General features: G+C 42.5%; 1 protein-coding gene across 10 annotated transcripts in view; it reads right to left on the bottom strand.

Annotated features, from left to right (window-relative positions):
• LOC143338852 (calcium-activated potassium channel subunit alpha-1a) overlaps window positions 1-25,349 on the bottom strand; it is an 80,072-nt gene that overhangs the window by 47,588 nt on the left and 7,135 nt on the right. For all 10 annotated transcript variants that reach the window (XM_076759674.1, XM_076759675.1, XM_076759680.1 and 7 more), the window contains exons 2-3: window positions 20,500-20,643; window positions 284-345 (exon numbers count right to left, since the gene is read on the bottom strand). In XM_076759674.1, the coding sequence (XP_076615789.1) occupies window positions 284-345; window positions 20,500-20,643 (206 nt within the window). The remainder of the gene's footprint in view (window positions 1-283; window positions 346-20,499; window positions 20,644-25,349) is intronic.

Below are 25,349 nucleotides of genomic sequence, written 5' to 3'. Positions count from 1 at the left end.
CGACATTTCTCTTTTTCTCTGAGAGAAAACTGGCAACATGTAAATCCTAAAGTTACTGTCAGCTCCGAGCTACAGGACTCAGAAGTCTCAGTTTCATCCATCCATCTTCAGACCAGTTCAGTCGCTTCGAGGCAACAACAGTGTTAATTTACACAGCTGCATCTGATCTTCAGGTCAGATAAGTTCTACATGCAGCAGCATCCCAAACATCCTGCTGGAACAGGTTAGACCAACTGTGACCAACAGCAGCTGCAACAATGGTTTTACTCATGAAAATACTTACTCAGAGGAATCTATGAAGTATATAACAAGGGCCCCGATGCTGAGAGCAAATACGAGCACCACCTGCAAAAGAGAGAAAAATTGACCTTTTTACTTAAGATGTTATGATACTTCTCAAATCACCCACAATATATTTACACAGAAACTAGTTTGGAACTAAACTGCAGATGATTCATCTGATGCAAATGAGACAAAGACACCAACTTCATGACACATTTGACTGGAAACACTAATTCACTCTAATATTTAAAATGATTTGTTGGATGTGGAGGAGTTTACAAAAAAAACAAAAACTCTTTTTAAGCTTTTGATGATGGTAAATTACAAAGACTTTACAGAAATACAGATGAATCAGTGTAAAATAAGATAAAATATTAACAAAGATAAGAATTTAAAAAAATATTCAGACACAGAGACCATGACAAATTAAGATAATGCAATTCAAAAATAAAGTTTAAAACACGTCATTAAATTCTCTTTTTAGAGCTGCAACCACTAACCGATGGACAGAAAATTGAAATTTGGACTGTTGGACGAACAAAACAAGACATTTGAAGGCATCAACTCTGGCTCAGGAAAACTGTGGTGGATATTTTTCACTACTTACTGAAATGTTCCAGATTCAATGATCAATTAATTAATTGACGAAATAATCAGCAGACAAACCAACAATGAAAGCAGTCGTTGGTGCAGCTGTCGCATTTTTCATTCTACAACTTATTTTCTCACAAGAGTAAAGTACCTGAAAGCGTGCCATAAAATGAAATGACAGGAATGTGTTTCAAGGTGTGTAACAAATGTTTAATGCCTATGAATGAGCACTGACAGACCTTGATACATCTCCTAAAGCCTGTTATAATTGTGTTATATAAACCAGAAAGAAAGAGTCACAGTTTGGAACAGCAGTGTCACAAACAGCCTCATCACTTACTGTACATATGACAGTGTAAATAAATACACAAGAGCTCGGCTCATCATGTAAATTGGCAGCGGAAGAGTGGGCGAGGTGACAGAACGTGGCTTCAGCTTTCACAGACACAAACAAGGAAGGATGCAGCAGCGGAGCCCAAAGCTCCGGTGGCCACAGCGGAGCAGCACAGTAATAAAAAAAAGCAGGGTATTGCTTTTTACTCTGTCACTCTGCCTTTCTGCGGGGGGAGCCGCTGCTGAATAAACCGAAGCCTGGAGCGGGACGATAGATGTTCAGAGCAGACGGGCAGGCAGGTTGGAAGAAGGTAATAAACACGAGATCCAGGGTTAGAGAACAAAGCGAGAGTTGTCAGGTGACAGCTCTGACACTGATCGAGCGTAGGTGAAACTTAACAACTGTCAGGAATGAGATGGAGAATCAGGCTTAACTGTAAATACATATAGTTAAATGGGAAGTAAACATAAATGACCATATCTAGATATTTACAAGTCAAACGGAGCTGCAGGTGGCCACTCCATCATTACCTGCAGGAGAACAAGCTTTGTTTTCACCTGCCACTGAGAATCCCACAGTAAAACTCAGTGACTGCTGTCATGTTGTGTTTGTCCAACCGGACAAGAAGGTGGAAGATTATCAGAGATGGGAGGCAGAGGACAAAATCTGTTACCTAACTAGAGCATGCTTAGCACAAAGTAGGCTAAAAAGAAGCTAAACCACAGCACAGTTCAGGAGTTCATACATTTCACATTTTGCACGCAGTTGTTACAAAACACATTTCCTGCCATTTGGGTTAGACCTAGATTTGGATTCTTTAAACGTAACGTACAGCATCATCATCAATTGATATTTAGAAGTCAAAAAGCACAGGAGCTCATTAACATGGCTGCAAAACGAGTGTCCTAATTTCCCTTTTAAAAGCCACAGAGACACAGATACGGACCGAAAGGTTTCTGCCAGACAGCAGGGCAAATGTTTTACATCCTGAAATACACTACCAGGTTATCTCAACCCTACCTGGCTTTCATCTATTTAGAAATGACACAATGGCTCTCCTGAACAAGAAGCCAGTGGGCATCCATAATGAATGAGCTCAGCCTAATTCATTTCCATGATGTGAAATTGTATTGTCAACCTGCAACCACTGATGGCTCCCTAATGACAAAAAGCACCCGCATGCATTTTTAATCAACCCTTCTTCTTTGAGAGCCAGGAAATCTCTTTATGCCTCTGACCATCCCGGTTTAGAAACTGGAAACAATGTTGGTGCAACCCTAGAAATGCTAATGCCGCCAGCAGAGGGAGATTCAGTGAGGGCGGTAAATAAAACACAGGCTAGAACAAAGGGGGGGGGGGGGGGGGGGGCAACCATGGCTGGGTTTGTCAATGAGGTGACAGCAGACGGTGCCAGCATTCATCATTAATCTCAGTCACTGGATAATGATGCATCACATCTGTATCTTCAGCCACCTTCAGCCATTTGCTGGCAGATGGCTCCACCCACAAGGGGGCACAGTGGGATCAGGCTCAGAGAGGCCCGACCACGGCGTGGTGACCCCGAGGGCCGCCAAGTCATACTCTGTCTAATTTGCATTTATTTCACCTAATGGCACAGCTAGTTACACGATATGAAGGAAATTATGCAGCAGTAAAAGGAAATGACAAATGTTTTCTTTCAAATGTGACAATTATCATCCACCACCAGGAAGGAAATCACTTTCCAGAGAGCACAGTGAGCGTTCAAGAAGAAAATCATTCGCTTAACTGTCACAGATTAAAGAGAAAGAAAGAAAGTTACGAGCCATTTGAGACAAGTCCAAAAAAGTCTCAAGTTATATGAGACAGGTCCAAGTCCAGTCTGAGGTCTATCAGAGCAAGTCTCAAGTCAAAAATCACTTGAGACAAGTCCAAACAGAGTCTCAAATTATGTGAGAGTGTGCCAGAGCAAGTCTTAAGTCGAGTCTCAAGTAATGTGAAACAAGTCTGAGTTAATTCTCGGGTTTGTTATATCAAGTCTTGTGCCAAGTCACAAGTCATTTGAGAAAAATCTGACTAAACTCTCAAGTTACTGGAAACATGTCTGACTCAGTCTCAAGTCTGTCAAACCAAGTCTCAAGTCTTCTTAAATCATTCGAGACAAAACCAACTCAAGTCTCAAGTCATTTCAGACAAGTCTAACTGAAATCTCAAGTTATATAGAACAAGTCCAAGTCAATTGTCAAGTCTGTCAGAGCAAGTCTCATGTGAAGTCACAACTCATGGTCATGAGAGACAGGTCCAAGTCAAGTCTAAAGTATGCAAGTCTCAAGTCATTTAAGACAAGTCCAATTCAAATCGCAAGTCCTTCAGGACGAGCTGAAGCCGAGTCTTTATAAGAAAAAGGAGTTAAATGACAGAGCATTTGAGAATTTCCCTTTCAAAACTGTGTAAACAATGTTTTTCGTTAGGTAGCTGAAACAAATTCCTTCTAAGCTACTGGCCTAAATATCAAATATCCAAGTTTATTAGAACATATTTAAGGCTATGCACAAGCTGTTTATCACTGTTAATTTATTTATTGCTGCAGGATTTTTGAGGTCAAACATTTGGACTGACTTTAGAGTCGGACACAGTATCTCAAAATAAGTCTTTAAGGAGTCGAAGTCTCAGAGCAGTTAGGTCAAAGTCACATCTCGAGTCATCTAGTTTTAACTCTACAGCTCTTAAAAATAAGAAAGAGTAAGCGGCTAAACTGGAACACAAGTCCGGCCGTGAAGTGTTGAAAAGAGGTAAAACCTCTGAAAGCATTTTTAATTATACACGTTAAAAATAGAACAATTAGAATTCTTCCAGGTCCACTCTCACAACAGATTATGATCTCACCAATCATCCTGCCAATGATGTACAGCATATCACAGGCCTGCAGAGAGCACCAGCAGATCTCAAGCATTCAGATGTCAACCTGCAAACATCAGAGAACCCACTCATGCTCCTCCACTCTTCCTGAAGTGTGACTCACCATCAACCAGCATGAATAACCTGCCAAAGAAATGGGAACTTCACTTGGGCAGAATAAATCACTTTTACTGTGGAGAGCCAGCTCAAAGCCCAAGGTGGTGTCACCCCCACTGATATTTCACATTAAAATGACTTTTCTTTTCCTTTGTAGTTGGGGAAAGAGGTTGACACAGAGGCAAATGCTGTATTTTCAAGATTAAAGTACTACAGATGCCTATATGCTTGTATGATTGAGAATGAAAAAAAAAATGCAATTTAAGGAATAGACAGACTAAATAGTGGAGTTTTAGTTGCACGAGAAAACATCATCATTAGTGGTTAAAAGCATTAAGTTAATCTAACTGTGCAGCAGTTTCCAGTTAAAATAATAGTATCTAATGAGGGCTCATTGACATTCAGGTAACATAGAAACATGTTTTACAGATTTGGCAGTAGCAGGTTGTGTTACTGTGAGCTGCTGCAGTATCTAAAAACAGGATTCAGAAGAACCAGGGGTCAGTTTGTTCCATATTCCCTCAAAGCCTGCGGTCACTGCAGGATCAGAGCTGTCATTGGTGGGATGCCACGCATTTGTGTGCGCAGTCGACAGACCGTCTGTGTTTAAGTAAACCCGTCCAGTCAGAGCTTCACTTTCCTGCGTGTCACATCCAGTTCGTGCATCTCCCACTTCAACTGTGTGCAACTCGAATGTTCACAGAAGCACAAGTCCCTGACCTGGTGTTCCTCGTGGGCGACTGTCTGACCCTCAGCAGCCTCCCCAGGAACACCGTGCTGCTTTCCAAAATAAAATGACCTAGGGACCGTCCTGGTGAATCCAAGCCGGCCCATCTGTCTGTCCTCAAGTGCCACTTTGATTAACAAGGCATCATGGACATAATGGCACACTCAGCAATACAGAACTGCACAATAGAGGTGAGGAAAAAAATCAATGTGCCGTCCTTAAGCTGAATAGTGCGATTACAGTCTGAATTACATCACAAGTGAACATCCATTTTTCTTCTTCAGATTTCTATGTCACAGCTGGAATAACACATTTTTCTTTTAAAGATGAGCGGCAGAGGGCTCTATATTATTCTGTTATTTTTGGGATTGGCTGTGAATCACCCTGCAAAGTCATCACACTCATTAACTCTACTACAAATTAATTTAATAACGGGTGTTTTGTTTGAATGTTTGTGCGGTCCCACCAGGTTTACAGCAGCTGTAAATGTGTGATGACCCTTGAATTGTAGAAACGCCCTAGTAATCGTAACTGTCCTCACTAACTAGGCTTTGCTTGCAGTGCTCCTGCACAGTTTATCCTTCACCCAGGGTGATAACAGCAAATTAGCATGTTTACAGCAACAGCCATAAACGTGACTGACTGCAGCCCTGACACATACGGACACTGAACGAACGCTTGAGACATTTACGGTATCATTACTGCTGAACGTCTTTGCAGCTGACAGGACATGTGTGACATGTGATGCAATTTCAGCTCTGCAATCTCAAGCCTTTGTTACCGTTTCCATATTCGTATTGGAAAAGGTATGTCTGTATCGGCTGCTAACGCACAATGATGGATGATGACCTGCAGCCTCATTATGACCTTTCGATTCTCTGAAGTTCCTCACTGTCTATTTGGAGCACTTCCGAGTACACACAGAGCATGTGTCAGGCCTGAAATAGGGCACAACAATTATGCCTAAAACTGTAATCCTGATTATATTGGTAGATTTCAGACTGTGATTGTCAGTTCTTGCTGATTAGGGTAAACAATTATTTAATGGACCTTTCGTGCATCAGCGTCGTTGCTATTCTGAACTACGTCAACACAATCTTAAAGCTGCACATTTCTTTTTATATTAACAATGGATCACATTACTTTGCATGCTGTGAACTCTGGACTTGGCAGAGACAGAAAAAGAGCTCCAGTACATGAGAGTAGGATAATATCTGACTGGAAAACAGAAACCTGACTCCAAATAAATGCTAATGTGGTTGCATTTATTCCTAAAAAGGTAACTGCTTGCTAACAACAGTCTGCTGTGCTTCTCCTAAACGGTCAATTCATGTTGGCCAAACCAAAATAAAGTAAATCTTGAAGCCTGCAGGTACAGACTAAGTGATACCACTTTCACATATGTACAGTGAATATGTAGCTGGATGCAGGCAGCAGTTAGCATAGCTTAGCATAAAGGCTTTAGCTAGCCTGGCTCTGTCCAAACAAATAGTTCATATTAAAAATGTCTACCAGCACTTCAACAGCTCACTAACTATTAAGTTATATGTCATCTTTTTGATCCATACAAAAACCAAAGTGTAAAACCAACAATTTGCAGTTTTAAAGGCGTTTATATGCTGGATTATTTCCTGACCTGGAGCAGTTGCCAGTCAACCAGCAGAGACTCCAGGAAGCCACTGCTCCAGCCAAGAAACAGTCCAGCATGTAGCTGCACATGAAATCCCAGCTTTTATTTTAAGTTTAGCTAAAAGGTTACTGGCACCAGCAACATATTTAGAGTTCAGACAGGAGATAGGAATAAATCTTCTCGTCCAACTCTTGGCAAGAACACAAAGAAAGGTATTTCCCAAAATGTTGAAGAATTCTGGTCGGACATATCATTTATACATATGGTATACTGTATATTTAATAAACCTACAGTATATTGTTTGTCTGTGACAGAAAATGGCCGTTTGCCAGATTAAAATAAAATCTTAAAGGCAAACTTGGTTTCTCCAAATGTAAACATCTGGGTCAGCTCTCCATCAAAATTTCAAAACCCAAGACTGACGCTGGATAATAGCTAAATCCAAATTCTAAATGATTTCTGATCCCTGCATCAAAACAGGCTTAAAAATTCAACTATGATCTCCTAACAAAGATAAGATGCTTATTTTTCAGAGTGATTGAAAATTATGCATGCAAATAGAGGCTCTACCTGTAAATTATATTGTTAAAAAAATGACAGGTTGGGACTTCAGAAGACAGCTGCGTCCCTTTCCAGCTCAGACCTGCACTCACTGACTGTGTCTGCATGTGCCCCATGCTAGTGGCGACAGGCAAAAACACAACATGCATACTAATGGAGCATTGGATAGTGCTCCTGAAGCCTGGCACCCTCCTCAAGCATGATCTTAATATAACCTACCCAGCATGTGTTTCATAAGCACACTATAGTTTCATCTGCCTGAATAAGAAGCTGTGATTAAACGGTCCAAATCACTGCGGTCTGTGTCACTTGGGTGTTTGACAAGGTCACAGGAAGGTGAGACGCCCACAGTTTAAAGGTCAAAATCAGAGCGACAGTAGTTGAACAGCACAGGAGTTCAACTTTTTCATAATCACTGTCATCATGTGCATCACGTTTGTTATTGTAGCTATTTTAAATTACAGGGAGCATAATCTTAAAGCTGCACTCATCAATATTTTTATGTTAACATTAACATCAAATAAAAAGTGAAAGGTGTCACTTGTGACAAACCCGCAGAGAAATACTATCCAACTCTGCAGCTACCTGAGCTTTACAATGAATTTTAACACCTTTCAGCTCATTGTTTTGGTTTTACAGCTCACAGATTTACTGTTGTGCTTCACTCTCACAAGGACGCCAATTAACCATCAAAGTGCAAAGTGTTGTAAGGGCTGCACATGAGAAATTTACTGTGATTTTAGTGACATTATTATTACTTTTTTATGAGTGACTTGCAACTTTGACCCATGCTAATATTCAATTTACATTGTGAGAAAAGACTGAAGGGAAAATTAGGCCTGAGCAGGCTGTCTTCATTCGATTTGCCGGAGTAGGAAGCATCATTCACGGTACTGTACTGAGATATATGAATGCATCAGATCTTGAAAATCTGAATCTCAGCTTGGCAGAAAGTGTGACATTACTCATCGACGGACAATAACAATCAGACTGCATAATGGGCTGCAGTCAGTGACGACAGCAGCAGAGGGATGATGGATATTATAGAATCTGAGACGTGCGTGTGGTAAGAAATGAGCTCATCATGTGTCATTCTGATCATGCCTGCGCTGTTTTGGCAATCTGATTCATGACTGAAGCGAGGCTGAAGGACACAGAGCAGCACGGGTTCAGTGTGTCAGTCTGCGAGCTGCGGGATCACTGACCCTGCCAGAGGTATCTCTTCACCCACTGGACTGCTTTATCAAGGACGTTGGACTGATCGGTAGGAGAAGGGTGGCGGAAAGACCATGTTGAACCTCAGGTTTGTTGGTTTGTTGCTGTGAAAAGTTTGTTTTTAAGCAGCACTTAAACATTTTAGTGCCAATTTTTCATATTTCTAATTTCCATTTTGGCAGTGGTCAAAAAACACAAATCAAAGAGGACCATGTTTTGTAAGCACACATATAGGAAATTAAAGTCTATCAAAACCACATGCCACCACAGAAAAGTCAATAATAAAAATAAACAACTGCAGCTTTAGCTTTAGCTGTGGGCCAGCTTTCCTTCCAATAACAAACCACAGAGAAACCACCAACCATTGCAGATTCAGAAACTCTGCTTTTCAGAATGGTCATGATTTCCAGGTGGACTTATGAACATTATTCATGATGAATATGAAACAGGGAAAATAATCATATCCTCCGAAAGCGTAGGTCACACTGAATGTAAGAATGTGTGTATCACGGCGGTGTGCTCAGAGTTACATGGGACCCCAGGCGCCCCTGTAGGGGAATTTGATTCATTCAGCTTTGAACTGTACAGTTGTTACAGTGTACATGGGGGAGATATTAGAGTACAACATGCAGCATGAGTGCAATAGTCATTTTAAGACTGTAATTTGGTTTGCTGGGAATCCCTGGAAAGCCTCACAGACATATTGAATGTAATATTCTAGCCTGTACCGCATCATTCAGAGTATGAGTACATTGTGCAGACAGTTCAGTTTCTAAGCACGGCTTCATCAGTGGCTTTACTGTTGTGCTTCAGACTTTCGCACTCAAGAGTAAAACCGGTGGGTTTAAGGGATTTCTCTCTCATCTTGTCAATAAAAGCAGATTATTCCTTTGTCTTCCAGGCTTCCAGTGGAGCTGCATGCAGCTGCTTCCACATCATTAGGAATCACAACCAGCATTACAGCCGTTCCAAAGGGATAAACCTGCTATTCAGTGATAACATCATCATTTCCAAATCTGGATGCATCTGTCTCAAAGAGCAGAACTGACAGGCACTTTAACAGAGCTGCATACTAGGCAGCTGCAGCAATGAAAACGAGTGACACTGATCATTTCACATGAGGGTTTTTTGTTACCTAAAATTGGAAATTACTGTCTTGCGTGACATTTAAGGGACCCTTACTAATAAAACCCCCTGACCTACATACATACAACGACCATCGTCTGATTTGATTTATTTATTGTTCAAATGAACAAACCATATTGAATCCAAAAGGTTACTATGTTGAAGTGGGAACACATATTTCAGACGACAAAAACATATTACATTACAGCGTAAAAATCTTTCAAAACCTGACTGACATTAAGGGTTTGAGCAGAAGTTTGGACCAAAATGGATCAACTTCGGCGAAATCACATTCCTGCATCTTTGTCTCCAGTTTTATGTACGGCTGCTCTGTTAAATGAGCTTCGTAACCATTTTCCTATGAACAAAACGAGGCACAACCATCAGCAGCCACTGCACGACCTGCAGGAAGTCACCAAGCTTCCAGCACCACCTATTTTATGATGTTGTTCAGATTTACTGAGTTCTTTTCCACCAGACGCTAACCCGAAAATAAATTCCACATCAAAAAACACAAAAACAAACACATAAGTGATGGCTTATCTTGCACCCTTGACACACATCACTGTAAATCTCTCTCCTCTTTGTCAACTTGATATCAAATAGGAGGCTCTTTTGCAGTAGGGGGCCAGAATAATTAAAGAGCTTCTGGGTACTTTACTGTGGGCTTCAGCAGGAGCCCAGTTTGTTTTTGGCCAGTATTTGTTTACATTTTTGGCAAAGTGGCACCATTAAAAGTATGCCGAATTAGCTGTTAGCAGTTCCTGTTTGTAATGTACAAACAACTATCTACAGACAACTATCAGCGGATTATTCTCATATCTAAGAAAACTTAAAAATGTGATGAATTTCGGGCAAGTTTTGAAGTTATAAACAGCATCTTTTTCTATGATTTCTAAGTGGAATTAATGGACATTTCTATGCCATGGACACTGGAGATACTTATATAATCCAATAGTGTAAGTGACACTGAGTTTAAAAATATGTGTATCGTGTCTGTGTGTTCACATTAGACAGAGCTATGACTCAGAGGAGGACAAATGTTGATGCAAATTGTGGCAATCCGGTGCTAATAAAAGCACCTTATTTTGCCTGCATGAGCTGCGTGTCACAGCCACTGCTGCAACTGCTGATAAACGGGCCAAATCAGCAGTCAAACAATAACTCATTTCCGTTGTTTTCAGAACCCTTACATGCACCTCACACGGGCTCTTTCTCACATGTTCTGGAGCACACAGACGATCGTGCAACTTCACTGGTGCAAAATTTATACAGCTGATATGAATAATACCTGACGCCGTGCACGCTTTGAACATCGCTTTTGGTCATTATGGGGGGCCCTAGAGAACAGCTCCTGGTATAGTGGTTGCTGGTAGCTCATTAGAAGTTTTCTTTCCTACTAGGAGCCACAGAACCCGCCAGGAGCTGCTGCAGAGTGTCACAACGTTACTGCTTTCAGCTGCAGAGGGACCGAGAACAGGAAAGTCAACAGACGCCTTCGCTGATGTCGGCAGGTAGAGACCAACGTTGCACACGAGGGACAAAACCGATATGGAAAAGAAAAATGTCTAGGGTGTAAACTGTGAGACACAACATCTGTGCTTCTTTCTCTCGCCTCTTCCTTTTCTAAACACCATCTCTGGAGTCTTTGAAGACCTCGAGGATGTACTTAAATTTGAATCCTCGCCAGTCTGACTTTAAAGTTTTGCATGTTTCTTTCACAGACATTTTAAGTGAATTTAAGACAGGCAAATATTAACAGATTGAGTGAGTGATTTCAGTGGTTTATTTTTATATATAATCATGTGCTACTTGTTGTGAGCATTATCATATTCTCTAAAACAGATCCTCAGAGAGAGTGCATGTTGATGGCATTATAATTATTAACACCATTTTAGCAAACGCTGTGGTGTTGAAAACAGTGGGTCAAAAATAACTGGTGATCGTTTCCCAACAGCTGCTGTCCAAATTACAGCGCATGGCAGCTTGATGCACATTGATTTATGACTTCATATGAATAATACCTTCTCTGAATGCAACATGCAACCAACATGTGACAAAAGCTTTTTTTGCACATGTAGAAAAACCCCCAAAATGAAAGGAACATCAGCCATATTCCTTTCTCAGTGCAGCAAACGCTACAAAGGAAAATGGCTGTTGTTGTCAGCAATAAGCAGGATACTCCTGAGAATTGAGGTTTGCCAGGGGACGAGCCGGCAGGGTCTCTACAGCCACTCACACTTCCTGATTCACTCTGTAACCCCACATCAACACACCGAGCTCTAATCTGTGCTGCTCAGTGAACTTCAGAGCGCACAGCGTGGAGTAACGGGCTCCTGCAGGTTTCTACTGGAAAAAAAAATGAAAAAATGACAGAAATCCATTTTGAACACTCTGTAAGGAAAAGACAGACTGAAGTAGACTCAGGGGCTTGAGAGAAAAAAGCGGCCGCAGAGCTACGCTCATCAGCCAGGTGTAATGAGCACAGAACATGCATGCTGTTCTGATAAAACGTGTTGGTTAGGTCCTGAAAAAGTCTGTGCACACGACAACGGCAGCAGGGGAAAGGCAGACAAGTGGAGTGAGGCCATGAAAGCAGTGAGTCAGAGTTCTGCTGGGGAGGCCAGACGAGTGTTGTAGGTATGACTGAGAGATAAATGGATTTCAGGGAGACACTCAGATCGCCTTTAAACTGTTTATACAACAGTGTGAAATTAGCGGTGAGCAAGCCTTTTTCTCTTTTGATGAAAAATCCATGACACCGACCCCATAATTGTGCAAATAAGGACATATTCACTGAGTATGTTTGGAGTCTGAGCTGAGTTAAAACATTTCTTCCTCCTCCCACTGACAAGGTATCTAACACAGCAGCATGAAAGGGCACAAAAAGGTACTCCAAGTCCACTGGACTTTTAGAAACAGTCAAAAACTAAACCAACTGGTTATTCTTCTTTTTCTTTTCAAAGATATCCCAACATTTAGAATTAAATGACATAACGTGATATTTGGCTTCCACCCATCAGCCATAATGCACAGATATTTAAAAAATAATGGAGGTTAAAGCACTAAGAAACCAGATCCTCCCTTAAACCCTTGGCAGCTACGCATAAGTGCTCAGTTTCAAGTTGTATAGGTTGCACTGTAACTACCCGCAGCCTGAAACCTGATCCTCTGTTTACTTGACATCGGTCACAGTATACAGTGAGCGATCACATACACGACCACACGTCCTCTCAGAGCTGTGAAAACAATCATGCTATCCTTGAACATTATGGGTCAAGCCTGTTGGAGCGTCTATTTGGGATTGTCTTTGCTTTTTATAGCTCTTTCATGCGACAGGATCCAGAAATACTCTCACTGGACCAAAACAGCATGTCGTGCTCGGTTATAAATAAGAGACTTAAACTTATTCTACTACAGTTTGCGCCATTGTTCAGCTATTAAAATACCCACAATCAAAACATGCAGTGTAGAACCCCAAATCCCACAGTGGTTAAGCCATGACTTAAGCCATCCTGGAAGCGGCCCAACCACTCTCACAGTGAGGCGTAAAGAGCTTAGGATGGGAGGGGATGGACGTGTCTCCCTCCCCATCCTCTCACTGTCTGTCTCATCTGAAATATGAGGGTGAAATTCGCTTGTTCTGAGCGTTGTGAACAAGAGAAGGAAACTGACAAGGAAAACTGACATAAAAATTAAATGTCGCTGTCTGAAAAAGTAAATTCTCTGATGCCTATCGTACAGGCGATGACTCACCTCTCTGGCAGCAGAGAGGAGGGGTTCTCACTGACAGAGGGGGAGAAAACAAACTCTGCCCTGCGCTAACAATGGAAGTGGAAATTCCTCGCATGTGTTAAAATGTAAATCATGTCTGTATCTGGGAAGTTGGACATACTGGTACTGCAGTGGTCGCATGTATTTTTAAGGGTGGAGGGGATGCAGGATGCATGAAGTGTGAGCTACAGCAGGCTGGTGGAGAATGGTTCCGAGACATTAATGCATAAAATTGAGTTCATGTTCTGCAATCGGACACAATTTGGCTGCAATTAAGCGCTCAGGACGAGGGCTGAACCTCCGGTGAACTTTCAGACTTAGAACCTGTCGTGTAACCAGTTTGCAACAACATCTATTAACCTCCAAATATTCATTTTCCTTAAGTGGCCGTGTTAATTAATTAAACTGAACCCGCCAAAAGGAAAGCCTGTTTGATGTAAAGTGCCAGCTGCGAAAATTATCTGCCTTTCCTGTGAGAAGAAAGAGAAGACTGTGATGAGTTTTGAAGACTACGTGAGCTCCACTACGGCAGCGGCTGCTGGGTCATTGTGTAGCTAATGATTGTTAATGAAATCTGGAGAGCCCAATTCGTGACGGTTGAGAATTTCTTATCATAATACTGCTCATGAATTGGATTTTGGGGGGAACGGGCGAAGAGTGTTATCGCAAACCTCCTCTCCACAGTTCCTCCGTTCTGAATATGATGCTACTCCACAAAACTAATTATACTCAACCGATTGTTTGTGCCAAATGAGGCCCTGCTGAAAACGTGGCTGCCAAACATAGAGAAGTTCCAAATTAGAAAAGCCTTCTCACCCCCCCTCGCTCCTGGGGGGATGATAATTATCACACCTGATACTTGCTGGTGTCCAAGACTAATGGTGTGATTGCTGCAAGAGTTTGGCCTCACGGGGGCAGTGAGTTAAGGATCAACTCTCAGATCTGTGGACAGTGCAGGCACAGATGGGCCACAGGTCAAGCCAACCTCCAATAAATGTGTCAAAGCGACACTCAGATTTGTCTGTGAGCTAGTGTGCAAGTGCTGGTTATGTTAGAAATCCAGACAGACTCCAGACGGTCTCGTCATTTGCATTTAAGTTAAGAAATCTCTAAGACTCTTTTTTATCAGTTTTATAGAAAGATTTCTTGAAAAGCAACAGATTGGCCTCAGTCAGCAGTTTCCTGCAGCATGGAAACACTGACAACCACAGTTTACAGCAAACAAGGTCCTCTTGACATTTGCAGCTCAGGAAATGATTGTGTTCATAAAAAGTGGGAAGAAAAATAAGAAGAAAATGCAAATGAGCTGCTCATTATGCACCAGGGCTCCAAGTAAGAGTCCACAGCCATGCTAGCTGCTCTGTGAGGACACAGGGGGGATATGAGCTACATGCTAACATATGCAAGCTAACATGCTCACAGTGACGATGCTAAAATGCTGATGTTCAGCGGGAATGTTTATCAATGTCATTCGGATTCATCCTGAGGGAGACATGAAGGTCTGCACTGACCGACACTGCCATCTTTAGAGCCGCACATTTTTTAATTTTGATTTTCAAAATGTCTTTTTTTAATGATGATGGTTGCATCAGATCTGACCAGTTCTTTTAAATCATCAAAACAAACACCAATACATTCCCGGAAGGTTTTTAGTGCACTTCCTATTTCAAGATACAGTTGGTAATTTCTAGAAAATTCTTGAAATATGTCAAATTGTATTGGAAAGAAGTTGCGATACTCTTAATGCACTTGCAGATTTCTTCCCTCAATCACAGACGGAGATGTCTTAATAAGCTGTTCTTTCTTTGACTGGGGACAATGAAGGCAACACATAGTCTCACATAGCATTGTTTCCTTCTGGAAGGCTCTGACAAAACAGACCTGGCAGCTGCTGTCGCCCGAAAATAGCGGCAGACTTATCGGCGGGCAGAGAGCCGAGTGACGCTCCCACGTTGTTCATTCTGCTGCACCGGGCGCGGTGAAAGTCACACACGATCCCCTTGGCACCAGAGTCCACAGGTGGCAAACAGCCTCCCGTCTCTGCCACAAGGCCACGGGCGTGTTGGTAGAATATCCGTTACACACAACAACACTGACGTCTAATGTGGAGCCAAGAGTCAACTGGGAATGTCAAGAAAAGGGCACATACAGTGAATCCTGAGCAGAACACTGCGGATGTGATAATAAAGCAGCACTCAGCTGAATTCTCAAGCATGTAAAGAATAAGTGCTTGCATCATTTCCGAATGGACATTTCTGCTGCTGCAGTGACACAGTCGCCTGTGAGAGGAGAGATCAAGTGTTTACTGTTTCCCTCTCTCCCTCTTTCCCCCTTTTCAGTCTCATCAGACAAAAAGCTTTTCCATGTAGTGATACAATTGCTCACCGAGCCTCTCAGAGGAGGAGGAGGAGGTGAGTTTGTCCGCCTGATGAAAATGTCCTTCTGGCCCACCTATAATTTCGTTCGGAGCTCCTTTCTCTGCCTGCGGCTGCTCCCAGGGCGACATCAAATCTGGACGACAGCAGTCAAGACGGAAGATGACTCCTTCACCCTGTCATCCAGTAAGAGTTCCTCCACATGTTGACCCCGGTAATCCGACACGACCCTGAATCTGCAGCACTTTGTGTTTGACAGCTGGTGGGGATGAGCTAGAGGTGAGTCTGCAGACACCTTTTGTCCATCGATAACCGGCATCCCACAGCATCCCTGATCTTTCTACAAGAACGCTGCATCTTTGCAAAGAACTCTGCATGTTCACAGTCTCCAAGCAATGAATCCGTCAAATGAGGAAAAGGTCTCAAATAGAAACGTGAGGACTGAAAAAAAGAGAGTTTGAGCGAGTTCAACACCTTCCTACTTCCTCACCTTTGCACACAGGCAATAGTTAAAGTAAGCATGCTTGATGGATTCAAAACTATTTGATGATCCAACAGTACTGCTCACTTTAGCAACAAACCAGTCCACTCAGTCCACCACAATGCACAGACACACATAATTTGAAATCAGCAGACCTCTCGCTATGAGTTATCTCTGACATCCATCGAGGGTAAACACCCATAAATCTGCCTGGAAAACAAATTTAAGATCTTGTCTCAGGAATTGCTGGTAGCTAATGTAGCGTAACGTTCCATGTAGTAGATTTGACATGATATTAATTGTAATATCTCCAATGAAAATATGAAAAAAACAAAAATTGCAGGAGCAAAAAAACTCCATGAAAATAGTTCTGTTTTTTTCATTTTCCATTACTGACACAGCAGCCATCAATGTGGCTCTCATACAGGTCATAGTTGTACGTCACTCATATGCTAAATGATGGCATTTCTAAGAAGCCTAACTTACAGTGACAATAACATAGCTGACCAACATGCCAAACAATCGGAGATAATTCACCCAGGTCTGACTCTGACATCTGTGACTCCATTCAACCTCCGACTGGGATTGGGGTTAGGGGGCAAAGACTGCAATGGGAATAGTGACAAAGGGTAGCTCTGCACTTCCATTAATAGAAAACCTTTCTGTGGCCAGAATAATAGCTTTGCGACATCCCAGGCCCCCCTGTGGACCTCTGGAACCGAGCACACGTGGGCTAAATGTCACTCAGCAGGGTGCCATCATTTAAGAGAAATCACATTTTCCCCCAGAATACACTACCCTCAGACTCCATCACACACTCCCCATCTTCCAATTTCTTGATGATTACATTCTCGAGGGAAGTGTGAGTGAACAGGAAATAGATGCATGACATTACAGGAGACCCGCTGGGTTTCTTGGCACAGGTACAAGCTGCAGCCACCTGTTCAACTCCCAAAGCGAGTTTTGTTTGTATTGACGCGAGCAAACAGTAGCGTGATGACATTTTTGATGAATAGGGAGGGTGGTCCTGTATGATGCAACAGTGACTGGGGGGGGAGGGGGAACGCAATAATGCATAAACTGACAGATGGGATCCGTCTGTGTCCCCAATCTGGGGGAAACCGTGTCCTTATACATGCAGCACGCTGCTGATCTGAATTTAGAGAATAAACACGAGGCTTTTCTGTTGTATTTGAGTGCGTGAGGAGTGGTGCACTGCTCTCCAGCAGATAAACCTTTACAGGCTGAAAGGTCATCAGGAAGTGTCCTCCCAGCTAATCAAATAGCCCTGAAGGCACGGTTTGATCTTTCACAATCTGCTGAGATGCGAAGCCAGCCGGGCAAATGAGCATCAGGCCTCTGGGCCTTCCACAGGGCAGCCTGCACCTGTTTATCACTCAGCATCCTCAGCCAGAGGTAAACAGTGAGCAGCGAGCGTCGCTGCGCTACAAGTCACGTTTGGGTGAAATGTTTTATGCTGCCATTGGTGCCTCAAATTTCAATTTGAGATGCCAGATTATAAAGAAGTGAGAAATTAATTTCATCAAGTATGAAAAAACACAAGAAGCTGCAGGCTTGTGTCGGTTACTTTAAACATTAACCAGCCTCTTAACCTTTGATGCATGTCAGCCTGTGTTTATACAGCTGTATGATTTATGAGTTTGCATTTTAGGTTAAAGCTTATAGTATAGTTTGTCATCATATGCTCGCTCATTTTCTTGATTTTAAAACCTTCTACTTTGTGGTTTGTATATTTTGTGTCCGTGTTCTGACATATTTGCTTATTTTGTCTCATATTTTTCTCTTTGCACTTTGTAACTACTATTTTGAACTGGGAAAAAAAAAACAGAAACAGAACAAGTAATTTAGTCTGCAGAGACATCGACAAATGTCCTCTGAACTGATGCATAAACCTGCATGAACACACTAAAATATTGCAGGCATCCCGCAGCTGAACCTCCTTCTTGCATAATCCACAGCTCAGTTGTCTTTAAAGGTTTAGATTTATTCTCTCCTTCATCCACATCTGCACTTAATCATTTAAGCAGGTTTAATTGGTAAAATTAATTAAACGACACGCATTTCACTTAGACTCACATGTATAATGGAAATGCTTCTACTCTCTGGGTATGAAGAAAGTTAAACACCGATCGATTCACACACTGCTGCCCTTTATTAATGAAGGCTGCAAGTACGAAACAGGTAAAGATTAATATCCTCGAGCGAGAAGCTCTTTCAGAATATTTCAAGAGCAAATAGGCTGCTCGCAAGTACTTTTTAAAGAAAACAACAACGTGGGTGAAGATGTGGGAATAGCAGCTCATCCCTGCTCAACAAAAACACGCACACACACACACACACACACACACACACAAATAAAGGCATAAAATAACACACACAAACACACTCTGCCTTTCATTTAAGTCACACATGCTCTCACTTCTCTCAGATGGCCTGAAAATAGGCTTTAATGCCCCCCCCCCCCCCCCCAAACAGGCTGACATACAAAACACACATCTGCCGTGTTTAGGTAAGCTGCAGTTACCATGGTTACAGACGAGCACTTGCTAAACAGTTGTGTGTCAAGCCATCATTGAGACAGGGCACTTGAGCTGCGCACACACACACACACACACACACACACACACACACACACACACACACACACACACGTTGATGGGAGCGTCGGTGGTTCAAAGTAAAAAAAAAAACAAGGAAATGCAGGATGGCAGTCGAGCTGATGTCACGCTTCTGTTAGCAAGACGTTACTGCCACCATTAACCGTCACTAGCGTCTGGGCTCAGGACAAACTAATAGAAGACGCCATGGGGACAACCTGAGCTCAGCCTGAGTCATCGGAGCTTCATGTGACATTTGGCGGAAGGTGAAGAAAATGTGCTGTTTTTAGTCCAAACTGAGAGCAAAAACAAAGGGGGGGGGGGTATTCCATTCCTGGTCTTAATCACCTCCTTGCAGAAGCTTACAGCAACACACATCACCAAAACCACAACACATGTTTCACTGCACTGGGTTTTACATGACAACGTCCATCTGCCTGTGTGTAGACCATAAACACAACAAAAACAGACTCCCAGAATTACAAACAAGGACTGTAAAATTATCAGGATGCATATCAGACAAACTGCGTCCGACGCTGTTTGTCCTCTTTATAAAGAATTCATAAAACTGCCTTCAAGAAGGCGCTAGAGAGGCACTGCAGCAAACGCGTTAAAAGTCTTTCATATCAAATGTAATAACTTGCTGACTTTCTTAACAGCATTCCCACTGGAAGCACGTCCCTTATTGTACTGTGCATGTTATACATTACTGTATATATTGTGAAATCATTTTTAACCACTCATCTTCTCGTCCTTTCAACATGGTCAGCAGTTTTTTCTCACCCAGTTTTTGTCCCATAAACGTGAGCTAAGTTGCTCGTTAATATTCCCCATAAAGCTACAGCACCCAGCACCCATGATTAACAACCTCCACACACACGCCGAGCCAACTGGAGATGCTGCGCCACATTTAGAGGGGTGGGTGAAAGCGGGATCAGCCCCCGAGCACTGCGGCAAGCCTTGGCACTGTGCTCCCGCTAATGCCATTTCATTTCATCACTCCTCAGTCCTGCCCTTGCATTGCCAAGCACTTATAGCCAAATCATCAAGCACTCTTACAAAATAAAAAGCAAAAAAAAGGGAAAAAAAAATGGCGAAACCGTCCTTCACAAGACGCCCTCAAACCAGCAGAGACAGGTTACTCGTCCTTCGCTGAAATCTCGCTGTACAATACAAGATAACATGTGGTCGAAGAGGCATGTGTCCTCCACGTGGCACTGTCAACACACGCCAGGCGCCATGGCAACAACTTCAGCTGACCAAATGCAATTGGTAAACGGTACATGTCTCCCTCCCTCCCTCCCTCCCTCCTCCTCGATGTGTTTCTCTGCTGTCTGAAGCATTATGGGGTGTATGACCTTAATACACTTGCTAAGTCTCCCCTCTTTGTTGCCTTGGCTTTGTTTTAATGTATCCGCCTCCCTGTCTGAGAGATAAGTTACCACCATTCGCACTTCAAAACAGTATATTTATGCGGCGGACAAGCAGAGATAAATTCAAGGGACTTTCAGGCGTGCCCGATTTGTGGCTTGTCAGATGCAAGCTCCTCCTCAGCAAGGTCTGTCCTTTAATAACAAAATATTTTTCACGAGGCCACCTGACAGACAAATATACGGTGAGGGAGTTCAGCCCGAGTGCCAAGCTGTCAGGAGGAAGTTTGGGGGTGATCGTGATTGGCTGTCACGCTTCAACTCACTGACGTCTTAAGCGGCAGCCTGCTGCATGCAGGCAGAGGTAGCTTGAGATGTCAGTCAGAGATTAAACGAGGGATGATGGCTGATAGTGAACTCACCAGGACTCTTCCTGTCAGTGTCTGAGCGGATATCATGACTCCGGCCCAGTCTTTGACCGAGGTCATCCAGCCCACCTCGCTGGCCGCCGCGTCGTCCTTGTCGGTGCGCTTGATGCCATCGCCTGTGGTGATCCGGTGGACCTCCTGCAAGCAAAAAAAAAAACAAAGATGTAGAAGGTAATACAGTGACAAATCTGACACTTGGCCAGAGTTTAACAGTAAATGACTGGTCAGCAGTGTTATTTCTGTTTACTGGTTCTTAAATACAAGTATGATGGAACAGAATAAGACAGTAGGGAACAACTGGGCAGAAAGGAGAAATAAATAAATAATTTTTATGAGTTTTGGGATGATGGTGTTATCAACACCGCTATTCTGCAGAACCTGTAAATCAATATATAACTGCCACGAGCAAAGTGCAGATTTTTATTGTGCGGGACCATAAGCTGGTTGGCTAAATTACCTTTGCAGTGGGCTGATGTTTAACCTGTTAAGTCTCCAATAAGTTCATTGCTGTAATCCATAAATGACAGACCCTCATAATTCCAAGATCTGAACTGCAATAGTAGCTTGTTAAAAGAGAAATGTTTACATATTCCTTCTCTCTCTCTCTCTCAGCATATTTGTGTCCAGCTAGCAGCTGTCCAATTAGCATCCAGGTCACAGCACAGAGACCAATAAAGACAGAGGCAGCCGACAGGTAGAGCCACACGGTCGTGCTAGTTCTCCAGTTAAATTCTGTCAGTGAGGTCCAGCAGTGCAGAGGCTTTGACTCCAGTGTGTGACGAGAGCTTGAAATTTCATTTTAAGTTGAAAGAAACAGCCAATGTCCATAGAAGCAAGAGTGCATTTGATTATGTGTTAGCTGTAATATCATGCCTATCATTAGCTGTTGGTAAAAACAGAACAGTTGGGGGATTTTCATTGTTTTGACTCACCCGTCCCTAATGCACAAAAATTAGCTTCAGCAGTCAGTATGAATCACAACAGCACAGAGAGGCAAAATCAGGACTGAGCTAACTTTAGCATCATAACAGCCATTGTTCCTTGTTTAGCAGGAAGTAGCTGCTAGCATCTTTACTTGGAGTAGACATCTTGGAGCAGAAGTGAAAATGCTCTTGGCCACCAGTGGAGGTGTTTAAAAATCTTTGGTTCTATCTATATTTAATGCTATATCTTCAATAAAAATTACCTGCTAAACCTGCATTACTGTAGTTGATGTTTTTGTCTACTTCGGCGCTGCTCAATAAGCTGTGCACCTTATGGCTAACGTTTTAGCAGCCATAGAGCAACATTAGCATTCATCCGGAGTCGTGTTTCCCGCCAGTCGTCAAATATGACACCAGATTTCACTCTCCAGCATCTCTTTAGTAAAACATCTTGCTCTTCAGTGGCTAAAAGCTCCGCTACATTCACCGGCTAGTTGCTAACTGTGTGGTTTGGTACTGAGTTTTAAAGGTTTGTGAAAGTGATGCAAAAGCTGTGAGCCGTAAACGAAAGCACTAAAACTCTCCAGAGAGCTGAGATGATCATTCTCTGTGGGATTGCCACATAATAAATATTCATTTCATTCATGGTTAATGAAACAATATTGCTTTGATCAGCTTTGAGTTAGCATAAAGGATACCGCACCAATTACAGAAATCCAAACTGTCAACAGGAAGTGGCACCTGTGTTTTTTTTTTTATTTACAGCTATGCAAAAACACAACATGAACTAACTGCTCGACACAAAAAGTCACCTCTTCAAAAACACAAATGCACCATTTTTGATGTAGTGACCAGGCTGAAGGCCTACAAAATAAACCCACATGCATGCATGCTCACATGCATACAGTAAACATACAGAGCGAGAGCAGCAAAGAGGCTCCAGGAGTGTATCCATGGCAGCCACTGAGCTCCTGGTGTTTCTGCTCCACTGAGTGGGCTGCCTGCCTGCCTGCCTGCCTGCCTGCCTGTCTCTCTTGTCTGTCTGTCTGCCTGTCTGTCTGCAGGGACTGGCATGATTCACAGAGCAGGAAATCGAGACAGGATGCAGAGGTTAGCTGTGCTCCCTGATGAAACACCCCGCAGCCTCAAGGCTAACACGACTCGGACTCTTTACCCCACGACATCCTAGTCCTCCTCTACCTTAATGGTGTCACACATCAGGCCTTTCACCCGCAGCTCTGCTCATCATGTGGGATTAGCTGATGCAGTTTACATAGTTAGAGGGGAAAAATAGCAGCTCACGGTTGAAAGCAGTGACAGTTGATATTGTTTGCATACACGTGCGTGCACTACTACGGCAGTCTTTTTTGTTGCGGCGTTAATGCCCGAGATCTCGTCGTGCCGCATTCTCCAGATGCAGGATGGGCTTTTGTGTATCCCTGTGATAGGGCATCAGCTTCAAAGAACTTCTGGCATGCAACCATGCAACATGTGTTGTGCTTCCACTCCACCATCAATCTTTGTAAAGCCGAAGGGAGGGCAGCACCACTGAAATAATGGACTGAATGTAGTCTGCAACATACAACCACAGGGTGAACAGTTGTGATTAGACAACAAGGGCAGCTGTTTGCCAGCAGTCTGGTTTAGGATGGAGGGTGGGAAAATAAATAACTTAAATCCTTAAGTTAAGAGCGAGGCTGGTGATAATCTGTATTTTTGTCATTGGCGACATTCCCATGAAAAAACAAAGATCTGTGCATTAGTGTGGGTAACAATACTTCTGACTTCCTAAGTGCTCAAACCCAAACGTATTGGTCTCCACTGAATCTGTCCAAACAGCTCAACAGTTGGGTACTGTAATTTTTAGCAAATGTTACTCAAGCAGGAGTAAATTGCACTTCTGTTTCGGACTATTTTTAGCGGTGAATTTGGCGCACTAGTATTTATGGCAGCAGGATGTATACAAAAATAAACGACAGCGGCCATGTTCATTGTGATGAACAGCACATGTCATGCAGTGCAACAGTGTGGCTCCTTTATGCGCTTTTAGAGAATTGGTCTTGTGATACTCTGTCTTCCCAAAACCAACACTGAATTGATCCCACTAACAAGTCTGTGTAGCCAAATCCTGATATGACTGATTCAGAAAACCCAACCGGAATATGCTGTTAACCTGACCCGTGTCAAATACATATTTTTAATAATAGTGGAATATTACTGCGCATGTAAATGTAGTCATTGTTGCACTGGCATGTTCCTTCATTGTGATGACTCAACCCCACATACGTCTTCCTGCCGCTGTAAATACCCAAGAAAGCATCAATTGCGTATTAATCTGCCACTGTCCCCGTCAAATACACACCCTTTGCTACAAACTGCAGTGGTCAGCTGTTTTAGGAAACTGCTGAGTCTTTTTTTTTTTTTTTTTTTTTTTTTTTTTAGAAATGAAGCTTTACATTTGTGAGCCATTTGTGAAGATTTATATCTTCATAATTAACCAATGGGGCTGAGCGCCACGGACAGAGAAGGAAAGTCCAGAATGAACGAGAGATGATCTACTGCAATGTTGGTTTTGGTGTTTTTATTGATTTGTTGACCTTAACAAAAATCTAGAAAGAAAACAACTTTATGCTTTAATAGTTTTTTGACAGCAATGGAATTGTTTATTGTTGGTTTTTGTCTTTTAATGGGATTTGTTGCCAAAATATAGTTCACCAGCTGACTTAGAAAGACGCAATTCAAATTAGAAATGAAAAATAAAGGTCCTGCATTTAAAACTGTGCTCCCAAAATATAGCCATGTTTGCAGTAACGTTTGAAAGCATCAAAAATAAAATTGCAAACTTGTCAGAAAGCAGTGAAAATGCCATCAGCTGAACATGAGTTCGTACACATTTCCTGAAATACCGAAAGCAATCATTAGCATAGTTTAGAGAAAGGTGCGACCCTACTAACACAAACTAACATTACTCATCAGTATGAGAGAGTGTCGACACCCCACAATGTCCCCTTTCTTCGGATTTCACTTGACTGTATTATTCTGATTATTCCAACAACACGAGCCAAAAAACAATAACAATCTTGATTAACTTAACATATGTGCCAGTAGATAACTGTGGTGCAGTGAAAGGTTCAGAAGTCTCAGAAAATAAGTAGTTCAAAACTCTGCAGAGCATTGCTTATGTAAAATGACTTCTTAATTTCACACCTTTTAATACAAAAATGGTTTTTCAGCATGGTATTCCATAATGGTGCCCACCCACACGCCACACATTTCAACCATCTCCATTATTATTACTAAATAGCCGGCTGCACTACGAAATTCAATCATGTTCAGAGACATTAATCAGAGACAAGCAGACCACCAGCAGACCATATTACACTTCCTACAGCCGGTCCAGAGCCCCGCAGCACTAACCTGATAACACAGTATAATAACATGTCCAGTTCACTTAGTGGCTAATGCAGCCAACGAGACACAGCAACGGAAAATTCTGTGAGAGTGCAGTTCAGAAAGGAGAGGCAACAGGTATCAGCTGCTCTCAGGCAGCGTTTATTTGTGAGCTGCCCTCAGCGGAGTTTTAATTTGTGTAGAGTGGAGTATGCTTTGCTGTAATAAAAGGAGTAAACAGACACTTTTGCAGCAATTATTCTACACTGTGACCCAAACCACGAAGTCTTTCCAAGGTTACATCATTTATTTAATAAAAGAAGAAACTTATCAGACTTGAAACAGAGCCACTGGGGAAATCTAAGTTAAATCTGGCTTTTGAATCCCCTTACGGAGATCAGGGTGAGTGGATCAGACTGTGGCTTTGAGACTGAAAGCGAAAAGAACATGCTGTTTGCAGCCTGGTGATGAGTGTTAAACTGAGCATAGGCCTCTGGATTCACTGCAGTCAACTGACAGGAAGAGCCAAGA

Source organism: Chaetodon auriga, chromosome 20, assembly GCF_051107435.1.
Source record: "Chaetodon auriga isolate fChaAug3 chromosome 20, fChaAug3.hap1, whole genome shotgun sequence".
In the NCBI taxonomy this organism is placed as follows: domain Eukaryota; kingdom Metazoa; phylum Chordata; class Actinopteri; order Chaetodontiformes; family Chaetodontidae; genus Chaetodon; species Chaetodon auriga.
Note: the sequence above shows the minus strand (reverse complement) of the source record. Positions and strands in the feature narration are given on the sequence as shown.